The following is a 25,338-nucleotide window of genomic DNA, read 5'->3' as shown; positions in this document are numbered from 1 at the left end:
AATTTCTAGGACTTTTGTTTAATATACTAGAATTCTGAAAATGTCACTATGAAATTTTTTAAAATTACCTTGGAAAATCTCAACAGAAGATTCCCATTCCAAAGACAACTTTCAAATATTTTTCTCAGATTCCTTCACTCCGAACATGCTTTTGAGAAAGCCTGGGAGATAGAATTAAGAAATGAGTGTCTTAGAAATTATTTTAAGCTATTCATTTGTTCATCCATTCATGAAACACATGAAATCTAGGTGATGCATCAAGCTAGGAACTGGAGACACAAAAACTTAAATTAAAAAAAAAAAAAGACGGGGCTAAATACTTCGGCGTTTTTGCTCAAGTCATTTTGTCTCTAGAGGCCCAGATTCTTCAAAAAGCTTGGTCTATGGAATCTTGAAGGTCCTATCCAACTCTTGACTGTTCATGTTCTAAGTCCCTCTCAGCCCTGACATTCTCTGTTCTCAGACCTCTTCCCAGATCTCCCCTGGTCTAAGGCTCTTCCCTGCTCTGACCTTCCCTGTTCTAAGGCCTCTCCCAGGCCTTTCCTGTTTGAAGACCTTGAAGCTCTAATGATTCTATATGATTCTATAGTAAAATATTCCAGGAAGGGATTTCCTACTGTATCCCCTTCCCCCACTCCCAGGTAATTTTCTTTCCCTTCTCTCTCTAGGGAAAATTGTTCTAGCAACACATCTCAATGGAAAATCCCTTTTCCAGATGCCTCTGCTCCTAAAACCTCCATCATCAGTCAAAATGGATTCTGCTGAAGGAATATCAGATTTCCTTCTCCTAATTCCTGCTCAGACATTGAAGTGTGTTTGTGTGTGTGCATAGGTGGTGTGTGTGGGTTGGGCAGGAGGTATCCATGGTCCAGTTTTTGTTTCTGAAAAGTAAAACTGGAAGAACTGTTGGCTCGATCCCACATCAGTCCCAGCCTTGTACCATCTTCCTGTATGTCTTTGCATTTAGAGTGTTACTTTTTTTTTGAAAGCCATGTCTTAAGTATTTAAGCATGTCAAGTCAAGCTCTCCTTCATGGGGGTGTTCCCTCCTGCTCCCCTTCTCTCTTTACTAAAGTAAATTCATCAAACTGCTGAGTTGGAAAGATTTATAATGAGTTCTTGGAGCAGAGAGGCAAGCTGGTTGTGTGTATGCATGAGTGTTTGTGTGTGTGTGTGTGTGTGTGTGTGTGTGTGTGAGAGAGAGAGAGTGTGTGTGTATGTATGTATGTATGTATGTATATATGTATGGTTAGGTATACCTATGTGTGGGAGCATGTGGATGTGTGGATACATGTGTGTGTGTGTGTGTGTATGTGTGAGAGTCTGTGTTTTCTCCCCTTCCCTTTTTGACCTCCCAAATCTTCCTCTGGCATTAAATAAAGCAAATCCAAGATGATTTCCCAGCTCCTGGTCCTGCCCTTCTTCACATCTCCAATCTGCTCCTCCGTAGGTTCTGAGAAGAGGACGGTCTGGAGACACTGCCACTGCTGCCCACAGGGAATGGCCTGGGCCCTGCCTGTCCATGTGGAGTGACCGGAGACGGGATGACGGCCTGAAGGCGGCCGAAGCCCTCTCCCCACGCTGGCCGAGCATGGCGTTCTCCCAGTCCCACATCATGGCAGCTCGAAGGCACCAGCACAGCCGCCTCATCATCGAGGTGGATGAGTATAGCTCGAACCCCACGCAGGCCTTCACGTTCTACAACATTAACCAGGGACGCTTCCAGCCCCCACATGTGCAAATGTGAGTATGGGAGCCCTACCCCACTGCCCTGGCCTTCTCCAATGCTGCCCTCATACTCGCCTCCCTTTCCAGGGTTATTCAGGGTATCCTTTTCCCCTCTGCTTATTCCAAAAGACTGCAGATGTCTGTTTTACATACACACACATGCCCACATACACACACACATACACACACACATACATATGCAAACACTCTCCCATCTTCCAGCCTTGAGCTTTTGCCCAGGCTCCTATCAATGACCTATGAGCTCCAATCTCATGAGTGAAGTTCATTCCAACTCCTGGAGCTAGGGAGATATGGAGTCCCAGGGAGTCTTTGGCCTTGAGGTGCAAAGTGTTGTGTCCAGAGTACAGAATTTGACACCAACATTAGAACCCACCTCTACCACCATGTGTCCATGGGCACTCTTCCAGAAGACCATAAGGGGCCACCTTGAAAAGTGGGGAATCAGGATGAAACCAAGTTGGAGATTATATAAAGGGACCTCCAAGGCCATCTCATTCCAATCTTTCCTTTTATAGAGAAGGAAAACAAGACCCCTAGGGGTTTGATGACTTGCCTAGAGTCACACAGAAAAGAAGTAGCAAAGCTAGGATCCAAACTCAGACCCTCTTAATCCTAATTCAGATCATATGTTGGGGTGGGGAGAAGGGACTTTGTCAGATATTCCCTGGACTAGATATAACTTGGGAGGTCCCTTCCAAACCCAAGATTCTGTGAAATCATGTCCTCTCTATGTTTCCTCATCTTTAATATGGAGATACTAATGCCTAAAGTTTGAAGGAGTAGGGGATCATCAAGTCCACCCTTTCATTTTACAGATGGGGAAACTAAGGCTTATGTGGTGCTGATAATGATGACCATACCTGTAGTCTTGAGAATGTGCCTCTGTTCTAGGGATAAGGAAATGGTTATTTAGGAAGGGAACTACTCTCATGATGGGAAGACTGAAGAAAATGTAAGCATATACTGGTTCTATTGAAGAGGTTATTGGGATTTCCAAAAATTGATCATAATTCACTCACAAAGAAAGGGTTCATTGTGGGTCATCCTCAAAATCAATCTTACTCAAACATGAGGCTCTGAGGTGAGGAATAGAGGGAAAGGAAGAAGCAAAAGTTGTATCCTCATCAGTTGGAAATTTTTTCCATATGATCCTAGAATGTCAGAGCTGGGAGGGGGCTTTGAACAGGAAATGTCTGCTCAGAAGGGCCCTAGAACAGGAGGTGGCAGAACTGGGAGGAGTCTTAGAACAAGGAACATCAGAGCTGGGGCAGGTCTTTGAACAAGGAAGGTCAGAGTTGGTAGGGGCCTTAGAACAGAATAATGTCAGACCTGGGAATAATGGTGGAGGTGGGAAGGATCTTAGAACAAGAAAGTTCAAATTTGATGGGGTCCTTAGAAGAGGAAATGTCAGTGCTGGAAGGGAGATTAGGAAATAAACGATTTGAACTGGTAGAGGACTTAGGACAGAGCCTATTAGAAGATTGAACAGAAAACTCCATATCTTTGGGATTAGCTTGGGCTTCTTGACTGGAGAGGTCTAAGTAATGACTGGGACTGATTGGGATAGTGAAGGTCAAAGATGCATTAAGGAGAAACCATAAGTGGTGGAAGCAGTGATTTGATCATTACAAAGTTTGTGGATATTGGGGTATGTTACAGGTCCTAGAATTTCAGAATTTGGAGATCAGGGAGTATCTTGTCCAACCCCTTCCTATTCCATTTAAGGAGATTTAAATTCAGACGAGGGTAGTGACTTTCTTTAGGTCACACACACACAGTAAAATCGTGGCAATGCCAGGTCTAGAATCCTGAAATTCAGATGCCAAGTTGGTGCTCATTGGACTACAGTATGGTCCCTCATTTTATAAGGAAACCACCTTTAGGGAATAATATTGGACCCAAAGAATGACTCTCTAATGGTGGAAATTGGGTACCATGACAAACTGGTTATTGCAACAGCTGTTCCTTGGATCCCTTATCTTGCTCCACAGGTATTTATGTATAAACACAGCCTAGAGAGATGCCTATTTGCTTTACCATAACCTGGAGGTCTAACAGGGGATGGTAAGCACAGGTTAATGTGCTACTCCTAAAAAAAATTTCAACCAACGACTACAAAGATTAAAGGAGACTTTGTGCTTATCTTCAAGGAGCTTACAGTTTATTAGATACAAAGAACTCTAATACAAAATAACATTCAATTCTATATATTTAGTCCAGTAACCATTTATTAAGCACCTACTATGTGCAGAGCACCCTCCTTATCCTAGGAAAGATCAATTTTCCATAAAAAGATCAATTTTCCATGAGATACTGTCCTTGCTTTTAGGGATTTCTAAGGCATAAACATAGGAACTCTACTACATAATATAACCTGAGAAATACCTTTGACACAGAGGGACCAACAATGAGTTCTGGGAGACCCCAGGTCTCAGTGGTTGCTGTTGATCAGGGGAACCAAGGAAGACTTTCTGAAGGAAGGGGTTTTTGAGTTAGACTTTGACAGATGGGGAGGAATTCAGCAGATGTAAAGTTGATAGATTCCAGGAAGTTTGGGTTTTTTTTAGTTTTTTTGCAAGGCAATGGGGTTAAGTGGCTTGCCTAAGGCCATACAGTTAGGTCATGATTGATTCCAGGATGTTTTTGAGGGTTAGAGATAGACTGTATGAAGAGAAGTAATAGGAGACAAGACTGGATACAAAGAGGGATGCCAGACTATGGTGACCCCTGAATGATAAGATAAGGAGTGTGAACCCAAGTTAGAGGGAAATAGGGAACTCCTGATGGCTGTTGAGTGTATGGAGATGGGGGAGAATCACATTGCCAATTCTAGCTTATCAACAAGGGCTAATAAGCCCCCACCCTTTCCCAGGCGCTGTGCTAGCCACCAGTCCCTTCCATTCCACTATCCAGATCTCTGCCTAGAATAAAGTCAATCTAGAAGAGCCATAAATGTTCTGAGTCCCTTGAGGGACCTGGAAGCTTCCCCAAAGGGTGAGAGCTTGATCTGGAACTTGTAGGCTGAGCATCATGTCGGCAGGTCAAGGGGGGTGGGAAAAGGGGAGCCCAGGTCAAATCCCACTGGGGTGAGAGTGTGAGATATTCCTTAGGTGTGAGCACCTAACCCAATGTAACTGGCCAAGAATGTGGCACCTAGTTGTGAAAGCACCTTAATATCGTTATCCCTAAAAGGACCCCTAGGAACTTAAGCAAGGGAGTTACATAATTAGAATGACATTTTAAGATTTTTTTTTTCTGGAAATGTGTACAAGCTGAATCAGGGGAAGGAAACAAGTTTTATTAAATGGATACCATGAGCTTTGCAAATATAATCTCATTTGATCCTCACAGCAATCCTGGGAGGAAGGTGTTTTTATAACCCCCATTTTACAGATGAGGAAACTGAGGCAGGCAAAGGTTAAATGACTTGGCTACTCCAGGTCCCTCACTCTATCCACTGTCCAGCCTAGCTACCCAGCCTCCCAAGAAGTCTGTGGCAGTATTCCTGGGCATAGGTATTAATCATAACTGACATTCAGCTCCATTCAACAGCACATTTATCTTATTGTTATCTGTAAACTTGTATTTCACCCTCATTTCCCAATCCTCCCCCACCCAGAGAGCTATCCCTTGTAATAAAGAAGAAAAAAAAAGGAAAAAAGCTTCTGTATAACTAACTAATACATTCAAAAAAGGTTGATGTATACAGTATTCCATACCCATAGTCCCTCACGTCTGCAAAGAAGAGACTAAGCGTTCAGTTTTGACTGTTCTCTACAAGCATTTATGGAAGTCCTACTGAATTCTGGGCAGTGAGAGACAATGATGATAGAGACTGTATGACCCTGGGCAAGTCACCTAGCCCTCTTTGCCTCAGTTTCCTCATTTGTAAAATGAGCTGGAGAGGGAAATGGTCAATCCTTCCAAATATTTCTACTGAGAAACCCAAATGGGGTCAAAAATATTTGGATAGGACTGGAAAAAACCCCTGACATTTCAGGTTTGCCCAGCCCTTTAGATGATCTTTCATCTACTCTGTCTGTATCTTGTATTTATACTTATTTGCATGTTGCCCCCCCCCATTAGAATGAGAGCTCCTTGAGTGAAGGGGTCGTGTTTTTGCTGTCTTTGCGCCCCCATTGCTTAGCATAGGGGCTGGTGTGTGGTACATGACTGTTGATCGATTGACCTCAATTCAGCTTCAAAGCATTCCCCAGAGGTAGCTAGTCCAGTGAAGATTATCTCCATTTTACAGATGAGGAAAATGAGACTCAAAGAGATGTCTCACCTTGCCCCAAGCCCCACGGCTTGCCAATGGGAGTGCGTAGACTTGAGCCCAGGTTTTCCATTTATTTATAGCTCTCCCCTGACTAAGCTGGTGACGGTGGGCACGGACACGGAGGGGGGTGCTGGAAGCCAGAGCTGTTGGGGAGCCAGGCTTGCCAGCATTTGGCGAAGCCTGGCTCTGGGGGGCGGAGCCAAAGGTACCGATGGGTTTTGGGGCCCGTGGGCCTGCCAGGATGGCCAGCCACAGGGACCAGCTCTGAATCCAGGATCGCGGTAGGGAATTTTCCAAGCTGGGCCATGGAAGGTCTCCGGTGGGAAGTAACTGAGAGCAGCGGGGGCTCAGCCGGGCCCCGCGTGCCCCCTTTCATCGGCTCCACGCTCCCTCACCCTTCAATGGGGGAAGCGCGTGTATTGTGGGATGTGGGGTTGCCATGGTAAGTCAGCTGTTTGGCAGGGAGGACGACATGTAAAATGTATGCTACTTGGGGACACGTGATTTATTGCCGCCGTGAGCTTTGTCTCGGGGGCGAGGGGGAGAAGGGGCCTTGTTTAATAAATCCACAACTTATTTTTAATAATGGCAATGACAGCAAGGATGTGGACTCCTCCGATGGAGCCGCACGATTAATGTGGCTGCCCCAGGAGAGCCCCGCGTATAATGAGGGCTCCATCGCCGAGTAATGAATCTTCCTAACTAGGGCTGGAGGAAGACTCGCTGCGGCTCCTTTAAGCGGGAAGCTCCCCTCTGGTGGGGAGGCCGAGCCCCGTCGGGGAAGGCCCTTCTAGGGCCGCGATGGGGAGGGGGATGTCTGGGGGAGCTGCAGAAGAAACAGAGTCACGCATCGCAGACCGAGAGCGCCGGGAGGCTGCCTTGGGGCAAGCCCCCCGAATGTCCCCGGGCAGCAGTTTCCTCTCTGGCGAAATAAAGGGCTCAGTCTGCGGCCCTACGGTCCTCAGTCACCTAGCCGCTCCAAGGTGCCTCGGTGTCACCCTCTGCAAGACGAAAGGGTTAGACTGGACGGCCTCTGAGCATCCGTGAGGTGATCTGACGCCCGTAGAAGACAGAGAAGACATCCGAGGCCCAGAGTTGTGGTCGTCTCCCCTAAGGGTCAGAACTAAGCTTCAAGTCCCTGACCCCGTATCCAAGGGAGAAGCGGTCATAGGCAGTGGCTGAGGCCTGTGCCCAAGAGAGATGCCCACAAAGCGTAGGGTGACAACTGGGAGGGGCTGAATGCTGTCAGGGAGGGCTCCTTAGAGGTGGTGGCCCTGGAACTCTCCCCGCCCGGAGAATGGAAGGTCCCCGAGGGCAGGGCCATTCTCTTCAATGTGTAGCAAATGTCAGGTTAATTTTCACTGAATCTTAGGATCATTGGACCTTAGCTTCCATCCGTTCCAAAAGATGGAGGTTTCAATAGGGGACTAGATTTGTGATTTTAAGACTCTAAGACACTCCCAAGGGAGGACTCTCCCTCCACCAATGCAGGTCAGCGCTGTTTCTAGTATTTATCATCCTAGAGACTTGCCTAGAGCAAGAAACTTGCTCTGGGTCCCACAACCGGGATCTGCCACTGACTCTCCTCTTCCTCGCAAGTCACGGCATTCAAAGCAGGAAGTTTGCAGAAGCCACCTCGTCTAAGACCCCAGTTTTACAGATAAGGACATTAATGTCCAGAAAGTTTAAGTGATTGGTTCTGGATCACACGGGTAGTAAGTGGGAATTGGAGCCCCGGTTCTGGGAGTCTGATTTCATTACGTTTCCCTATCACGCTGAAGTGGGTGTTGAGAATGAACCTGATGTAATAAAAAGAAGTCTGACTTTGCTAGAAGATCTGGATTCAAGTTTTGCCTTTTTGTCTACATGACCCTGGGCAAGCTGCTTAAGCTTCCTTTGATTCAGTTTCCTCATCTTTAAAATGGGGATTATCATACTGAGAGAGTGTTGTAAGCTTTGTAAACCTTAACATGTTGTCAAAATGTAAAATAGTGTGATAATTATAAGTGGATGGGAGCGAAGAACCAAGTGAGTACCCAGGGATTTAGAACAGTGGAGATGATCGTCCTCAGCCATACAGATACTTGCTTCTGCAGGGCATGGGCATAGTCCTGTGGCACACATAGCGATAAAGGTGTTTAAGAGGAGCAGCAGGCTGGAGATGGGGGGTGGGATTCCCAGGAGAAGAAGCTTCATCTACCAATGGAGGTCATCACCTCCTAGTCCAAGAATGATAAATCTGAGACACAGGGACCTCATAGCCTCCTGCAATATCCTTTGATGTGCAGGGGTAGAAACTGAGCCTAAAAGAAATGGTCACCTAACAATCCAGAGGCAGAAAATGTCCTGATCCCCCTCCTTCTGGCCATGTCTTTATGACTCCCAACAGCCCCCAGTCCTTTTGCCTTCATTCAGACAATTTTATGAGAGAATAGGGAATTCTTATGGTCCCTCTTAGGGTTCCCCTTTTCTTATACTCTGGATACCCCTTCAAAGATCTTGACCTCCTTCTCTCTCCTCCCCCCTTTTCTTTCCTCCCCTCTTCCCCTCCTCCCCTCCCCCCTTCCTCTCTGCTTCCTCCTTCCCACTTCTCCTTCCTCTCTTTTCTTTCAAATTCTAGACCATGACTCTTCCCTAGCTCTCGTCCTATCTGTCTGCCTTCCCTGTCTCCATCTCCTTAGAGAGTTTGCTATTCTTTCCTCACTCCCAGAAGATGAGGGTGGTGAAGTCTACCCTGAGTCCTCTTCTCTTCTTTCTCCATATTCTCCTTCTCAGTAGCCTTATCAGCTCCCTAGAAGTCAGTTGTCATCTCCATGGTGATGCCTCCCAAGTCATTAAATTTAGCCCCCTGGGTCAGCCTGCTTTGATTTCTCCACCTGGTTATCCATGCAGACATCCTAAACAGAACTGCTTTCCTGTCTCTCAAAGATTTCTCTGTTCCTTTCTTTTGAAATCCTTTCTTTTCTATAGAGGTCAGTCATTCATTCACTCTCTCAAACCAGTCTACAAATCTTGATAGAGCCCTACTCATTTTCCTGTGCTGGGGATGCGAGAGTTTCCCCACTCACCAAGAGCTTTCATTCTTACAGGGAGCCAAGGGAGACCCCTGAATCTAAAGTTTCAACCTCCTGGCCAGGGTCTGGTCCTAAGACATGTCCAATGAGGTGAGGTTGTTTGGATGAAAGGTGGATTTGGTGGGGAACTCTCAGGTGAGGAAATGCCTCTATCTATATAGATTAGTACCATCTCTTCAATGTTACCTGGACTGAGGCAAGACACAAGTCCCTCTCTATATCCACTGAGTCACTTTGCCTCTAGGAGAAGATACAAGCTTCCTAGCCTGACATTAAGGGTCTCTACAGTATGGCTTTCTTCTAGCCTTATGTCACTTTCATTGGCCTCATCCTCTGTTCCAACCAAACTGGTTTCTAGTTTGTCATCCCATCACCTGCCCCCATGCTTCTCTGAAACAGAATGTCTCCTCCCTGTCACCCCTCCCCCCTGCCTCTGAAACCCTTTCTTTCCTTCTGGAATCAGCTCAGACACCACTTCCTCCATACAGCCTTCTCTGATTTTTCTACTCCTTAGGTTTCCCTGGACTAGTTTACCTTAATTGTCCATAGGTTTCTATCCCTTTCAGTCTGAATGTGCTCACTGGGGCATGGGCTGCATACTTGGCCTTATTTAGATCAGAGGTTTTCTGAAGACAGATAGGACTTTGACTTTGTCTTTGTCTACCTTATCTAGGCCAGAGCCTGGAATTTTTCTTGTGTCATTGTCTCCTGGTGTGGAAACTCCCTTTCCCAATGTCACTGGTTTCTACCTGGTGGCACAGAGAGCTGTGGAAGGAGAGAAATCCCTGTTGAATGAAGTTTTTAAATTATTGATTAGGTTCCTTTACAGCACAAATATTCTGTGGTTAAAAGGTTCCTGAACCCCTGACTTTAGTATACTGGAGAAAGAAAGGGGACAAAGACTGAAAGGGCATATTTGAGTTCAGGACACTAGAAAGCATCACAGCTTGGGAAGAAAAAGACATCAGCAAACTTATTTTAAAAGATAAAGGAAAGTCAAGGAATAGAAAGACAAAGAAGGAAGGCAGGAATGGAAGTGAAGAAGAAGGAATGGAGGGAGAGAGGAAGGAAGGAAGGAAGGAAGGAAGGAAGGAAGGAAGGAAGGAAGGAAGGAAGGAAGGAAGGAAGGAAGGGAGGGAGGGAGGGAGGGAGGGGGAGGGAAGAAGGGAGGAAGGAGGGAAGGAAGGGAGGGAGGGAAGGAGAGATGAAAGGCAGAAGAGAAGGAAAGAAAGAAATGAAAGGTAGGGAAAGTAGGGGGAAAGGAAGGAATGGAGTCATAAAAAGGAAGGGAGGGAAAGAGAGAAAGGAGGGAGGACAAGAGAGAAGGGAGGGAATTAAGGAGAAAAGGAATGGAAGGAAGAGAGGGAAAGGATGGAGGGAAAGCAGGAAGGAAGGAAAGAATGGAAGAAAGGAAAGGAAAAGAGAAAAGGGAGGGAGGAAGGAAGGGAAAGAAGGAAAGGAATGGAAGGAAGAAAGGAAAAGGAAGGAAGGAAAGAAGGAAGGCATTGAAGAGGGAAGGAAGGGAAGACAGGAGAGAAAGGGGGAATAAAGGGATAGGAAGGAAGGGAAAGGAGGAAAGAAAAGAATTGAAGGGAGAGAAAAAGAAAGCAAGGAAAGAAAGAAAGAAGAAATGGAAGGAGGATGGAAGGCAACAGAAGGAAGGAAGAAATTGAAGGGAGGGAGATAAGAAAGGAATGAAAGAAAGGATGGAAGAAGGAAAGAAGGAAGGAATTGAAGGAGGGAAGGAGGAAACAGGGAAGAAATGGAAGGAAGGAAAGGAAAGGAGGGAAGAAAAGATGAAGGAAGAAATGGAAATGAAGGAAATGAAGGGAGGGAGGAAAGGAAGGAAGGAATGGAAGAAAAGAAAGGAAGGGAAGAAGAAAGGAAGGAGACAGAAGCAGGGACAGAAAGAGGCAAGCAGGAAGGTAGGGAGGGGAAGAAGGAAGGAGGAAGACATATAAGTGTGACTAGAGCTTACAAAGGAGAAGCTGAGGCCTTCTGTAATGGTTGCGTGTATCCCTTCCATGGATTGGAATGGGAAGAGACCAGAGTTGACCTAAAAGTCTCCACCCTAAGCCCACCTCCATCTGAAGTCTTCTCCATTCCTTCTTGGGTCACAAGTGGAGGTGATTGGTGAACAAAACTACTGAATAGGTGCCAATCCAGGGCTCAGTCTGGCAGGCTTTTACTGCAGTGTAAACCTCGCCTCTGCCCTCCAGGAATTCATGGTCTAGTAGGGAAGGCTGCTCAGTACTTCTCTAGCTCCCCATTGCCCATAAGAACACAGCCCTGATCAGTCACTTGATTTCAGAGTTGTCTTGGGTTTTAACTAGGTGCTGTATCCCAGTCAGTACTGAGCATTAATTAATCACCTGCTGTGTGCTAAGTATATATGGGTCATACAAAGAAAGGCAAAACCAGTTAGAGGCTCAAAAACTTCTATAAATAACACAGTGTGTCTAAAATAAAGTATAAAAGGCAAAGTAACCTCAGGGCGAAAGTGCTAGCAATGGGAAGGAGAATAGGAAAGATTTCCTGTAAAAGATGGGATAATAATAATAATAATAATAATAAATATTAATCCTTAAGACAATCCTATAAAGTAGGTGCTATTGTCATTCCCTTTTTACAGATTAGTAAGAGAGTGTGACACAGCCAAGGAAATAGTGAGTGTCTGAGATAGGTTGACTCCAAGTCTGTCATTCCACCTGCTGGGTCACTTAGCTGAGGTAAATCTTTGCAAGAAGCCAGGAAACCAAAAGAGATGCAAGCCAACCTCCCCACCGGTGACTTCTTCAGATATCTGACAGTGAGACAGGTATGGAGTTCATTCTCTGGTCATAGGAGCCTCCATGTCTGCCATCCATGTCCTGCCCCAGGTCCTTGGAGAATATCGCATCAATGCCTCAGCTAAGGGCAGAGGATGTTTTCCATTATGCCAGCTCTTGAGGTCTGTCTGTTCATCTCAATAGGGTTGCAGTTTATGCCAGGCTAGACATCTACCTACACTGGCAGTCCTTGAAATATGATCAATTGATGAACAAGAATTTATTCAATACCTACTCTGCCAGATCCTCTGCTACGGGCACAAAGACAAAAATGAGTCCCTGCATTCAAGGAGCTTCTATTCTGTGTGAGGAGGCTTTTAGACAAAACTTGAAGCTGAAGCCTGACCAGGGGAGGATGACTAGAATAAAGGGGGAAGACCTCTAGGGAGTGGGCTGGCCTTCTGGAGGCCCAGGACCATAGCTTTAGAGCCTGGAGGGATCTTCAAGGTCATCTAAGACAAAGGCAGCCCCCTCATTTAGGTCTACCTTGCCTGTCACCCAGATAGGAGTGGAGCCAGGATTTAACCTACATCCCCCAACTCCAAATCCAGTCATAATGTCCAAGTTGCCCCTCTAACAATTCTATGTCCAATTCCCACATCATGGTCAGTAATGGTTGCGTGTATGCCTTCCATGGATTGGAATGGGAAGAGACCAGAGTTGACCTAAAAGTCTCCACCCTAAACTAGTGGGCTAATAACTCTCTCTCTCTCTCTCTCTCTCTCTCTCTCTCTCTCTCTCTCTCTCTCTCTCTCTCCCCCTCACTCTCTGGAAATGGGCCCACTGAAGTGAAATGCCCAGGTTCCAAAAAAAAGGAGGTATTTTTTCTTTTCTTTTTTTTTTAATTACAAACAGCTACAGGCATGTACGATAAAAGTGTATTTATTTTCCTTTTGGGATTATTAGGTTTGCATGGTAAGCTCTGAAGCCTCGGGGTATAAGTTAAAATAAGAGTACTCTTAATTAAAGTACTGAGAAAAGAGCGACAACAATATTTCTGCATGGAGACACTCACAGTATTGAGCAGAGCATCGGGACCTCTCCCTGCCCTCCACTCACCATAGCTGCTCCTTCTCTCCCTCCCATTGCTTAGAGTCTGAGCACCATAGTGGGAGAGGCCTGGGATTTGGAGACTGCTCTGGGTTCAAATCCTGACTTTGGACTTCCTAACTAGAAGATCTCAGGTAGTTTCCTCCCTTATTAAATATGGAGCTTGGACTAGATAGTTCTTGTCACTTCAGGGCAAATAATCCCCATTTCTAATCTCCCAAGGCCATTTTAGGTATTTTTGTGTGTGGAGTTGGAAAAGACCCCAAAGATGATTTGGTCTAAGCCTCTCGTCATGAGAAGGAAACTGAGACCTGATTGATTTAGGGGCTTGCCAAGATCCCATGGTAGTAAGGATCATAAGTAGATGTCCTCTGACTCCAAAGCAGGTACTTGCCCCTTTAGGTCTCCATGTCTTAGGGAATGGAAGACTCTGGATGTGAAGTCAGGAAGACCACAATTCAAATCCTGCCTCAGACTCTAATGAGCTGGGTGACCCCAGGAAGGTTGTTTCACTTCTGTCTCCTCTGGGAAATGAGATAGTTGGACTCGGGCCTCCCAGCCCCACCTGAGGTTTCCCTGGCCATGAAGGATGACTGATGTCCTATTCAGGATGAATTTCAAAAACATTTGGCTTTGCTTGGCTTACTGGCATCTTCCTCTCAGAGCCTGGCAATTATTTTTCTCCTAAGCTCTAACAATCGTCATCACTGACACTTCCCTAGTGCTTTAAGGATCACATTTGATCCTCCCACCACCCCTATGCGGTGGCCACTATTAGAATATGAGTTCGAGAGAAGTGAGGTAGTAACTTGTCCGGGGTCATACAGTTCATGAGGTAAGGGGGAAGATAGTTTAATTAAGGGGGAAACTGAGGCAGCATACCTGACTGGCCATGCACACATCCTGTGGGGTCTGACATCCTCTTGGGCCTTCCAAACTACCCTTGCTCCTGGCTCTGGGAGGAGAGCTTCTTCCTTCTGTCTCCCATCAGTGCCTCCTAACTACATTGCCTTGCTTCTCCATGGATGTCTGGTGAACGGGAGCAAGCAGGAACAAGCGGGAGAGGTTCCACAGAGCGGTTATGACGGCTGCCGCCGCCTGGGAAACAGAGGGTGCGCGTGTTCCCAGTACATTAGCATGCTGAACCCATGCCTCTCATAATGTGTTAATTAAATTTCTTCGAAGTATATTGTCTGAAAAAAAAAGTCTAATTAGAAAGATGTCTTTAAAAGTATTTATGTAACTGATATGATACCGAGTTGGGTTTGCAGTATAATTAGATTGGAACAAAACTCCTCGAGTGGCGTTCTCACGGAGAGACAGAAATGTCAGTGCTGAAGAGTCGGAAGATGGGCAAGCCTTGGAAACGGGGCAGATGCAAGTGGATGGGGAGCAGCACTGTCCTGGGTCCTGGGAGTCGGGGTCTGGGAGGCCATGTAGAGATGGAAACTGAGGCCCCCAAAGATGGGGGCCAAAGGTGACCTCAGACTTCGGGTTAGTGGCAGAGACAGAAGGGAACAAAAGAGGAAACTGAGGACCAGGAATTTGCCCAAGGTCACCCACATGACAAGTGCCAGACAGGATGCCCTGGTTCTACCACTCACAGTGGCGTCAAAGACCCCAGGCTCAAATCCAGCCTCTCGCTCATACTTCCAGAATGAGTCTCTGAATTTCTGTAGCCTCAGCTTCCTCATCTGTAAAATGGGGGAGGGTGACTTCTGAAGGCTCTTGATCTCTGAACAAATTTGCTAATGGTCTTTAGGCCAACCCCCACCCACTCACCCCTCAGTCTTGGTGTGCTTTTCCTTAATTTGAGAGGATTGGACTGAGTCATCTCTCAGGTTCCTTCCAGCTCTAACAGATTCCCATTTTCCCTGGAAAAGTTGGAGACTTTTCCCAGCATGGGGGGAGGGGTTGCTGAAGAAACCTGCCCCCTTCCCTCCACAGGGCTCCCAGTGACCCATGTTACCTTCTTCTCCCGCAGGGTGGATCCTGTCCCCCACGATGCCCCCAAGCCTCCAGGATACACCCGCTTTGTTTGTGTCTCTGACACTCACTCCAGGACAGATCCCATCCAGATGCCCTATGGAGACGTTCTAATCCACGCCGGGGACTTCACAGAGCTGGGGCTCCCCAGCGAGGTCAAGAAATTCAATGAGTGGCTCGGTAAGTGACCCATGGGAGAGTCCAGTGACAGGTGTGCCCAGGCCAGGTACCACCTCCAATGAAAGAAACTGATTTCTGCCTCAAGAGTCCAAGGACCCATGTTGGAAAGGGCCTAAAGGGAGGGTCTAGAGTCTTGAATTCTGCCCAAAGTCTAGCTCTACCACCTGGGCAAGGACTGGCCTTTCCTGACTGTCAGTTCCTCACTTAGAAACCAGAAAGAGCCATACTTAGAAGCACCAATCAGAGATCCCAGGGACCATTGAGAGCGGAAACTCCTCCAGCAAAATCCCTGAATGAGGGGTTTTCATCCTGCCTTCTTTTGAAAACCTCCAGTGATAGGGAGCGCACTACCTATCCCACTGTTAGAGAGCTCGAAGTGTTAGGAAGGCCTTCCTGACATCAGTCCCAAATGTGGGCCCAGCTGTCCTCTGGGGCCAAGTAGCATCTGCCGAATCCTTCCCTGTGCCGTTGACTTGTCCATGATTTAGAGTCAGGGGTCACCCAGGTACCCTTCCTCTCTGTGGATCTCAGGTTGCCCTCCTTCCAGCTCCAATCATAGGATGGTCCCTCTGGCTGCCCTCACCAGGATCCAGGGCCCTTGGAGACCAAGGGAAGTACTTTATACACCTAGAAAAGCCGACTTAGACCCAGAGCTGGGAATAGAGATGACTGACAGCGAGTGACCCAGCAAGGTTGGGAGGGAGAAGGAAACATCATGGGAGATGTCTGGGACAGACGGCAAAGCCTCTCAGGGTAGAAGCCATGTCCTCAGCAATGAGCTACTGCCCAGCAGCCAGTAGGTTCTTTATAAATGAAGCTGAGCACTGAAAGATGATCATTATTGTTCTTATTTGGCATAGGGGCAACTGAGAAATGAGTCAGGAAGACGAGTTCAAATCTTACTTCAGACACTGACTGCTGGGCGATCCTGGGCAAGTCACTTAATCCTGTCTGCCTCAGTTTCCTCACCTGTAAAATGAGCTGAAAAAGGAAATGGCTAAAACCACTCCAGTATCTTTGACAAGAAAACTCCATGTGGGGTCATGGAAAGTCAGACACAACTGTCAGCCCTTATTTATATAGTGCTTCCTCTTTGCCAAGCACTAGGCCAAAGGCTTTGCAAGTTGGGTCTCATTTGAGCCCTGAAGATCCTGAGAGGGAGGTATGATAATTATCCATTTTCCATGTGAGGAAAACTGAAATGAAAACACTCGCTTGGGTCTTCCTGGCTCCCACTCTGTGTACCGCTCCTCCTAGCTATATCCAACGCTGTGAAGTATTATTATACCCATTTTGCAGATGAGTAGAAAGAGGATAGAGAGGTGTGGTGAAAGCCTTGGTAAAGAGTATCAGAACCCAGATTCAAACCCAGTTTGTCTCCTACTCTTCATGCAGTCATTTCTGCCCTCCAACCATGTAGATCCCCACCACCATCACAAACAGACAGATATGGAAACAGGCAGCCCTCTCCCCCCAGTAAATGATTAACATATGCTTTCCATTTTCATTCATCTACCCATTTGCCCCTCTATTTCTTCATCCATCCATCCATTCATCAACCAACAGGGGAAGGGGCCCTACTAGCAAAGGCAGGAAGGGAGGGAGGGCAGAACCCCTTTGAACCTCCCTTTTCCTTCAGCAGTCAGTTTAAATAGCACCTCCTACCTCCAAGACAGGGAATCATTGCTGCCATCACTCCGGGTCTGTTTGGCACGTCCCTGTCTATGCACGTGTCATCTCTCTCTCTCTCAGGAGTGGACTTTTTTGACTTAAGTCTGCTTCCCTAGTGCTTCACACAGTCCCTGCCCCCAAGTAGCACTGATATTTTGTGATTGGTCAATGACTGATAAGAGGAAGGATATGTTGGGCCAGCTATGGAGGGTCTTCAAGGTTGGATCAAGGATCTTCTGGGAACTGGGTAGTCATGGGAGTCTCTTGAGCTGCAGGGCAACACAAGCAGACTCAGACTTTAGTACAATTCCTTAGTGCAAGATAGTTTGGATGGAGAGGAAGGGAGGCCAGGGAGGCTCCCCAGGAGAAAATTGTAAAGTCCAGGTGGGTGGGACTTGGGCCAGAGCTGGAGAATGGCAGAGATGGCTGCAGCAGCCCTCCTGGTGAATGCTCTTCATAATGGCCCTTCTGTGCACCGGGGAGTTGGGCACCGGGGAACCAGAAACAAGGGAGAGCTCTCTGGGCCGGCTGGAACATGGACTCTTTCCCTCGGGGCTGATGGCTTCCCAGGCGGAGGCTCAGCTGCACCACTGGGGATGGATGCCAAAGGGAGGGAAGCTACATGTGGGAGCTCCAGGCCTGGCCAAAGCAGAGCCAGTACACATGCGGTCTGCAGGCCCCACTTGGCAGGGAGAGTGGCACTACTGTCTCTCTGGAGAGTCACGGGGTGATTTATACAGCCTCCCACCATGTTTGTGTTGGGGGGGGGCTTCCTGTCATGCTGCATTATGGGAAACTCTACTGCATTGTTTCTAGAGATGCTAGAGATATATGGGACCAGGAGCCTGAGGAAGCAGAGACGTAGCTAGAAAGGGCCCTTGGGTGGGGAATTTCAAAGCTGGGAAAGTCAGAATATGAGAATATCAGGGCTAGGAAGGCTCAGAATAGTCAAGGTCAGGACTGGGAGAAATCTCAGAGCAGGGAATGTCAGAATTGGGAAGGGTCTTAGAATAGGGGATGTCAGAGCTGGAAGAGGCCTTAGAACAGGGAAGGTCAGTGTGGGGCAGCGGGGCCTTAGAACAGAGAAAGTCAGAGTTGGGAAAGATCTTAGGACAGGGAAGTCAGAACTGGGGGTGGGGTGGACATAATGGTTAACCTATCCTTTCTTTTACAAATAAATAAACTGAGCTACGAGAGGGTCAAGTCAGTCTGGCTGCCCTGGGAGTGAGCTCCCTGACTCTAGGGCTCCTGAGGCCTCCCTGGCTCCCCTGGGTTTCACAGCAGTTTCTCTTCCCAGGGAGACACTGGCAAGTGCCAGCACAAAGCCACAAGCCAGCAGCCTGGAGATGGAGATGCAAGAAGAGAAATGTTTGGCTTTTTTTTAGTCTTAACAAATATTTGCAATCAAGTCCTTCCTCTATTTTTGGCAGCTCTAACTAATAAATATTGATTTTTAACTGGAAATCCTAATAATGTGTTCTGTGAACACACAGCAATTCAAAAATGTGTTAAAATGTGTGTGAGGTTGGGGCATCATTCTCCATGGCTAGCTCAGAATTCAGTATGCAACAATGAGAAAATGTAACAGAGGCAAAGTGACAAGGCTGTTTTGGAAGGTTGTGAGCTCCCTGTCACTGCAAGGATTTAATCAGAGTTTGAGTTACTTTTCTGGGATCTGGCTTGCTTAAACTTCCTCACTCTGGATCTTAATGTCCCCATCTAGAATTGGAAGTCTATAGAGTAGATCGCCTATAAGACTTTATTCACACCTGACATCCCTGATGTTAAGCCCCACCCCCAGCTCTGACTTTCCCTGTTCTAAGGCCCCTCCTAGTCCTGGTTCTAAGACCTTTCTCAGATCTGACCTTCTCTGTTCTAAGGTCCTTCCTAGCTCCTTTTCTTCCATTAATACATTGAAAATTTTTGGACTGGAAATCTCTAACTCTGGTCTTCTAAGAATCTTGTTGCAGGGCTCAGATGGATGGATCCCAGTGGGTGATTTGGTTTCTTATTTTGATCTAAGGGTAGGAAAAACAGATATAACAAAATCCCCAGAAGTTCAGAGTCCCTTAGGAAGCAGAGCAGGCCTAATTCAAGGATCCTGCCCCCATGTCATGCCCCACTTTGGTCATTAGAGAAGGACCTACAGAGGCAATATCAACAGTTGAGCAAAAAAAAAAAAATCCACATTTTTTCTAAAAATCACTATAAGGATATTCTCACTCAGACTGGACATGCCCAAGAGGGAGTGCCATGCCATCTTTACTGTCATTGTTTTACAGAGCTGGAAACTGAGGTTCATTGAGTGTAAATGGTTCACCTGAAGTCACACAGACCTTTGAGAGAATTTAGGCAAAGAAACTCAGAAGAGGTGTGAGTGTGTGTGCGTGTGTGTAGGTACATGTTCATGTTGGGGTGATCTGAATCACCCCCATAGGCAGTTATACTGATCCAATTTCAGTCACAGCCCATTTGGGAAACAGGAACCTTGTGTTTGCCCAGGCCTAGACCAGGAGGCTGCTTTGCTAACCTCTTGGACTAGGCCTGGCCAAGCACAACCTTCATGTTTCCCACAAGGGCTGTGACTGACCTCTCCCCCAGTCTAGCACACCACTCAAATAGAAATCAGCCTCCAACCCCATCAGGGTTCCCAAGGCCTGCTTGGAGGCACTTGGAATGGGTTCGCTGGTTTCTATTTATTGACCAGACAGTGGCCAACTGGTCAGGATTGAGAAAGAGAGAAAGTTTGAACAAACCTTGGAGAGAGAGACTTGGGAGGGAACTGAGAACACGAAACAGTCAATTCACCAATAAACACTGATTAGGCACCTACAGTGTGCAGACTCTGAGATGAATGCATCCCCAGGAGTTCATGGCCAAATGAGGGTCAAGAACATGTAAACTGCTGGTACAAACCAGATAGAGACAGGCTAGATTGGGGATGAATGGAGGAAAAATCTGGCATTGGGAGGCTTAGGGGGTTTCTTTCTGGAGAAGGTGGAATTTGGGTAGGCACTTGACAGAAGCCCGGGAAGCCAGGAGATAAAGGTGAGGGGGGAGAGCATTCCAGAGATGCCCAATGGGCACTGAACCCTGCCAGAATCAAATGACCCAGCAACTCTTTCTAGATGTCTTGGTTCTCAGGGCAAAAGAGAAGCAAATATGTTCTTTAAGAGATTCTTCTCTAACAAAAAAACACTTTTGGAAGGAGGAAGGATTTGGCTATCTTTTTTGTGCAGCCCCAGTAGGCAAGCTAGACCCAATGTGGGAAAGGGCAGGAGAACCTAACCTAAGGAGAACCTAAGGAAGAGCTGTCTAGCATTGAGAATGGTTTGAGGGGCCTTGTTAAGTAGTGAGCTCCCCATCCCTGGAGGTAATGAAGCAGAGGTAGGAAGGTCTTTGGTTAGGAATGTTATAGACAGGCTAGGCTCTGCACTAATAAAAAAGCCAATCGTAGACAACACTGGGTCAGCTACCAGGAAGGAGCACATATCCCTCACTGCCTTGTCATTGTTGACCTAGGGATTAATCAATTGCATTTCCCTTCCTTATCACATTAAATTATTTATTCACCATTAATTAAATTATTTATTACATTTTAAAAGGAAAGAGCAAAAATCTATCTTTTAACTTTCAAGGGTCAGTTCTATTCTATTTGGATTAGCCATCAAATTTTATACTAAAGATAAATTTCCATATTTACTTCTTTTCCCTCCCCTAGTTATTCTACTCCTATAGCAGAAGGTAGAACCAATAGCCAGATAGAATAGCAGTTGGAGAAAGGCATTTTGGGGTATGATGGCAGGACAAACTCAGCCATTATACTTGCTCCCAAATGGGGTCACCTTGATACATAGTAGGCTCTCCATCCTTACAGGCATTCAAGTAGATGCTAATGACCACATGTCAGAGATATTATGGTGGAGAGGGTGGGATTTCTACCCTAGTAAAGATAGAACTAAATGCCTCTGAGCTGCTTTAAAGTTATTTGCATATCCATTTTCAAAATCAGTCATCACAATCCCTGGGAGATAGCCAGGGCAAGGATTATGACCCTGGTTTTACAGATGGGGAAACTAAGGCCCAGAGAGATTAAATGATTTTCCTGAGATTACACAGCAAATAAATTCATATTTAGGATAAATTGTCAAAATTGTACATTTACCTTGAAATAGAGTTGTCATTGTTGGGCAATTAGATGGTGCAGTGTATAGTGTACCCACCCTAGAGACAAGAGGACTGGAGTTCAAATGTGATCTCAGACACTTGACAATTGCTATCTGTGTGACCTTGAGCAAGTCACTTAACTCTGCCTCAAATTCAGGGTCATCTCCAATTCTGATGCATATCTGACCACTGGACCCAAGTAGCTCCGGGGGGTGGGGGAAGTGAGGCTGGTGACTTAGTCCAGGCCTGCCTCACTTCAATGCAATTTATGTGTATGTCAAGGCATCACCACCCTGATGTCATGATCTTCTTCGAGAATGAAGGTTAGAGTTGTCATTGTTCAAACCCTTGTGTGCTCTTTCTGCTCAAGATCTCAGGCCATCATCATTCAGCCTAGCACAGTGTGGCAGACCTTCCTAGGGATGCACAGCCCATGATACATCCATGTATATAAGATACATGGAGCAGCTGGGCCTTCCTAGGGATACACAATACAGGATGCCTCCATGTTTATCAGATGCATACAGCAGTTGGGCCTTCCTAGGGATACACAACACAGAATACATCCATGTATATCAGACTCACGGAGCAGCCGGGCCTTCCTAGGGATACACAACACAGAATACATCCATGTATATCAGACTCACGGAGCAGCCGGGCCTTCCTAGGGATACACAACACAGAATACATCCATGTATATCAGACACATGGAGCAGCCGGGCCTTCCTAGGGATACACAACACAGAATACATCCATGTATATCAGACACATGGAGCAAACTCCAGCCTCTGCTAAAGATATTCTACTCTTCCTTGAAGAGGTATCACTTGTTTCATGAACAGATCTAGACCTGTCTCTGTTGCCTCCATAACCTGGAATAGTGAAGGAGTTAAGAAGTTCTATGCACAAATGCCACCTCTGACACGGACTAGCTGTGTGACCTCAGGCAAATTGCTTCATTTTTCCAGGACTCAGTTTCCTGGCCTATCTAATGGATCTAACCCCTACTTCACAGCATTCTTTTGAGGCTAAAGGTCTCTCTGGTTGTAGAGGGTGGGGCTGACTTGCCTTGGTGGAGGGAGTCCTGTACTGGAAACCTCAGTTTTGGACCAAAATGCAAATGTGAGATTTTGTCATCATCACTGAAATGACTACTGCGAATTTCCCATTTGAGCCTCAATTTTCTTCTCCTAAAATGAGGGAGATTAGATGACTTCAATTCTGCCAAAATTTAAGTCAAAGGACATAGCCCCCACCCCATGTATGGAGTTTGCCATACATGCAAACTGAGCCCCAGCAATGACCATGTCACCTTCTCTGTATGTGTCAGTACTCCCCTCCTTCTCTCTTCCCCACCTTATCTTCACACACAGTCGATTCCTTACCAGAGATAGTAGGCTGGATTTCATTTGGGTGTCATTTCCCCACCATGTCTGATGTATGAGTGTGAGGGAGTTGACTCAGTTAATGAATTTGGAATTCACTACCAGCTTCTTCCCTGTTCATTAATCTTATTGAAAGCCTTTACAATAATCTTCCAGGGGCCACCTACAGACTTACAAGAGTAGATTAAGATAATTAATAAAGAAATGCAGCAGGAGACTCCAACAGATCCCAAACAGAGTGGAGGGGGAGAATCCATTTGGGGGACAGATATTGCTTCTAACTTTCCATCCCAAACAAAGGATGACACTGATGGGACTTCTCATTGGAGCATATTCCTGAGTTTTCTTTGTAACAATCAGGATCCCAAACAGAATTAGGAATTGAGAATCTGGAGCATTTTATTTTAGGTCAAACAATTGAAAGAAGAGGATTTCCCATTTTCATCTCCACATCTTCTACAAAGGCTAGTGTTAGGGGTCCCAGGATCTCTGACTGCAAGGATCCTTACTGAATTATATAATCTTAGCGTTAGAAGTCATCTTCCAAGCTCCCCATTTTAACAGATGAGAAAACTGAGGCTCAGAAACTCACTTGCTATCACAGGCAGAATGGAAGGACGTCTTTCCGTTTCCAAATCAGGAAGTTAGACCTCCATCCACACTGGCATACTTCAGCTGAAGAGGTAAGACCTCTGGGTAAATCAAGAGTGACAGCTGAGGTCAGTAAGGAGACACTGAGGGGTGAAAGAGGAGTCAAACACTCAGAAGAGGAAGGATAAGGAGTAGGGCATTGTGCAAAGAGCCCTCCATTTATAATCAAAGGCCCTGAGTGCCAGGGCTAGCTCTGATTCTTTCTCACTGGGACCCTAGTTCCTTTCCCCATTCTGACCCTCAGTTTCTTCCCCTATAAAATGAGAAGGTTGGAGCAGATGATCCCTGAATATACCACACCAGGACCTACCAGTCAGAGAATAGCAAGGGAGTCAAACAGGGAGGTGGGCATCAGTCAATAATATGTATTATTGATAGAGAGAGAAAAGTGCCTGGAGAGGTTTACACTCTAATGAGGACAAAGCAGGAACCCATATAAATAGCCCTCTAATCTATTCAAAATGGAAATACCAGGCAGCAGACCAGGAAAGTCTTCCTGGTGGGAGTGCTTGAGCCTTGAAGGATTCCTAGTTGAGGAGGGAGAATCTTCCTGACATGAGTAATGGGAGATGAAGCCATCAGTGTGAAGAATAAGACAAGTCCTGTGACTCGATTGCACCATACCTGGAGGGCAGGAACACCTGAGGAGTTAAAAAGGTCGGAGTGGCCACAAGGGGCTTTAAAATCAAAGAACAGGTTTTATATTGGTTCCTGCAAGGGATGAGGAGCCACTGGAGGTTTGTGAGCAAGGAACAAGTCAGGCCTGTGTTTCAGTAAAGTGATTTTGTTAGCCAAATGGGGGATGGATTGAAGTTGAGAAAGATTTGAGGCAAGTAGACTTTTCAAGAGACTGAAGCCTTAGGTCAGGGTGAGGTGATAACAGCCTACTTAGGGAAGTGGCTACATCAGTGGAGAGATTTTAAGAAAGTCACTTACAAGGTGATAGAGCATCCAGAAAAGAGTGAACAGCACAGTGAATGAACTGGAGACCAGGCCATACTGGGAATACAGATGGAGTTTGGGGGGGGGGGGGGGCGGGAACTGATGATACAGAAGGTGTAACTCTGGCTTTAAGTGTTTGAAAGGCTGCCCCACAAGAGGGGGGTTTAGCCTGGTTTGGACCCCCAAGGGCAGTACTAAGAAGAATAGTGGACTGACAGAGGAGAGTTCCAGGAGGCAGGTTTAGGCAGATGACTCTAGGAAATGAGTGCTGTCCTCACCAGGGAATGACCTGGACTCATTATCCAGCCCAGAATGTCTGGGGACTGAGAAGGGGCTGTTACAGGAGAATATGAACTTTACTGGATAATGAGGTGTCAATAGTCTTAGCAAAAGGGAGAGGGTGGGGAAAGATGGTGAGGAGGACTGGAGAGTTCCAAGTGATAATTAACTTTGTCCTGTATACTAACATAAAATGGCATCTGTGACAATGGAAAAGGGGACCAATACCTTCAGTAAAATAGAATAAAAGAAGCAAACCTTTAATTAAGTTGTTAGAGGGGGAAGGGGAAGGAAAAAATCCTAACAATGAGACTCAAGCCCAGCCCCTTTGGATGGTCCTCATTTACTACTTTGATGTTCAGACTTGAGACCCAAAGATGATCTAAGGTGAAATCTCATGGAGTGAATGTGGCTGTTGATAAGATTGTAAAGAACTGAGAGGCAGGAGATAAATATTTGAGTATCTATGAGACTGTGGCCAAGTCATTTGCCCTCCTTTGGACTTATCATCTTCTGTAAATTTGGACTCAATCCTGTTCTTAGTTCTCTCCCAGATATGACCTTCCCTGTTCTAAGTTCAATTTTTACTCACAAAGTCTTTCCTAGGATCTCAGACTTTCATCATTAGAAGACTTGTGACAGCTTGGCTTGACATCTTCTCTGTCCATCCCAGACCCCAGCCAAGTTCTCTTCAACTCAACCCTACAAATGGTCATCCATCCTCTACTTGAACCCTCCCTCCTCCACATATCACCCATTCCATTTGGGAACAGATCTCATTGTAAGGAAATTATGCCTCCTACAGACTAGACATCTTCCTCCATCTCCTTGCCCCCCATTCATCTTGGGGAACCCTCTGAGGTCCAGAGCAACTGCTTTCATTGCTCTCCCATAGGATAATCCTTCAGATATTTGAAGGATGAATGTTCACATTATCCCAGGACTTCTATTCTTTGGACTGGATATTCTTTGATCTTGTAAGCCTTGTGCTCCAGTCCCCTCACACTCCTGGTCACCCTCCCCTGGACACTCTTCCACTTCTCAATGCCCTTCCTGAGATGTGGTGACTAGAACTGATCTCCACTCATTGTCTGAGCA

At 46.2% G+C, this 25,338-nt stretch overlaps 1 protein-coding gene across 1 annotated transcript in view; it reads left to right on the top strand.

Moving 5' to 3' along the window:
- Positions 1–1,521: 1,521 nt before the first annotated feature.
- Positions 1,522–25,338, top strand: part of MPPED1 (metallophosphoesterase domain containing 1) — a 77,455-nt gene continuing 53,638 nt past the window's right edge. Inside the window, exons 1-2 of the mRNA XM_074220839.1 lie at positions 1,522–1,742; positions 14,964–15,145. Of these exons, the coding sequence (XP_074076940.1) occupies positions 1,522–1,742; positions 14,964–15,145 (403 nt within the window). The remainder of the gene's footprint in view (positions 1,743–14,963; positions 15,146–25,338) is intronic.

The sequence above is a fragment of the Macrotis lagotis genome, chromosome 2 (assembly GCF_037893015.1).
Source record: "Macrotis lagotis isolate mMagLag1 chromosome 2, bilby.v1.9.chrom.fasta, whole genome shotgun sequence".
Taxonomy (NCBI): Eukaryota; Metazoa; Chordata; class Mammalia; order Peramelemorphia; family Peramelidae; genus Macrotis; species Macrotis lagotis.
This window is presented reverse-complemented; position numbering and strand designations above follow the sequence as displayed.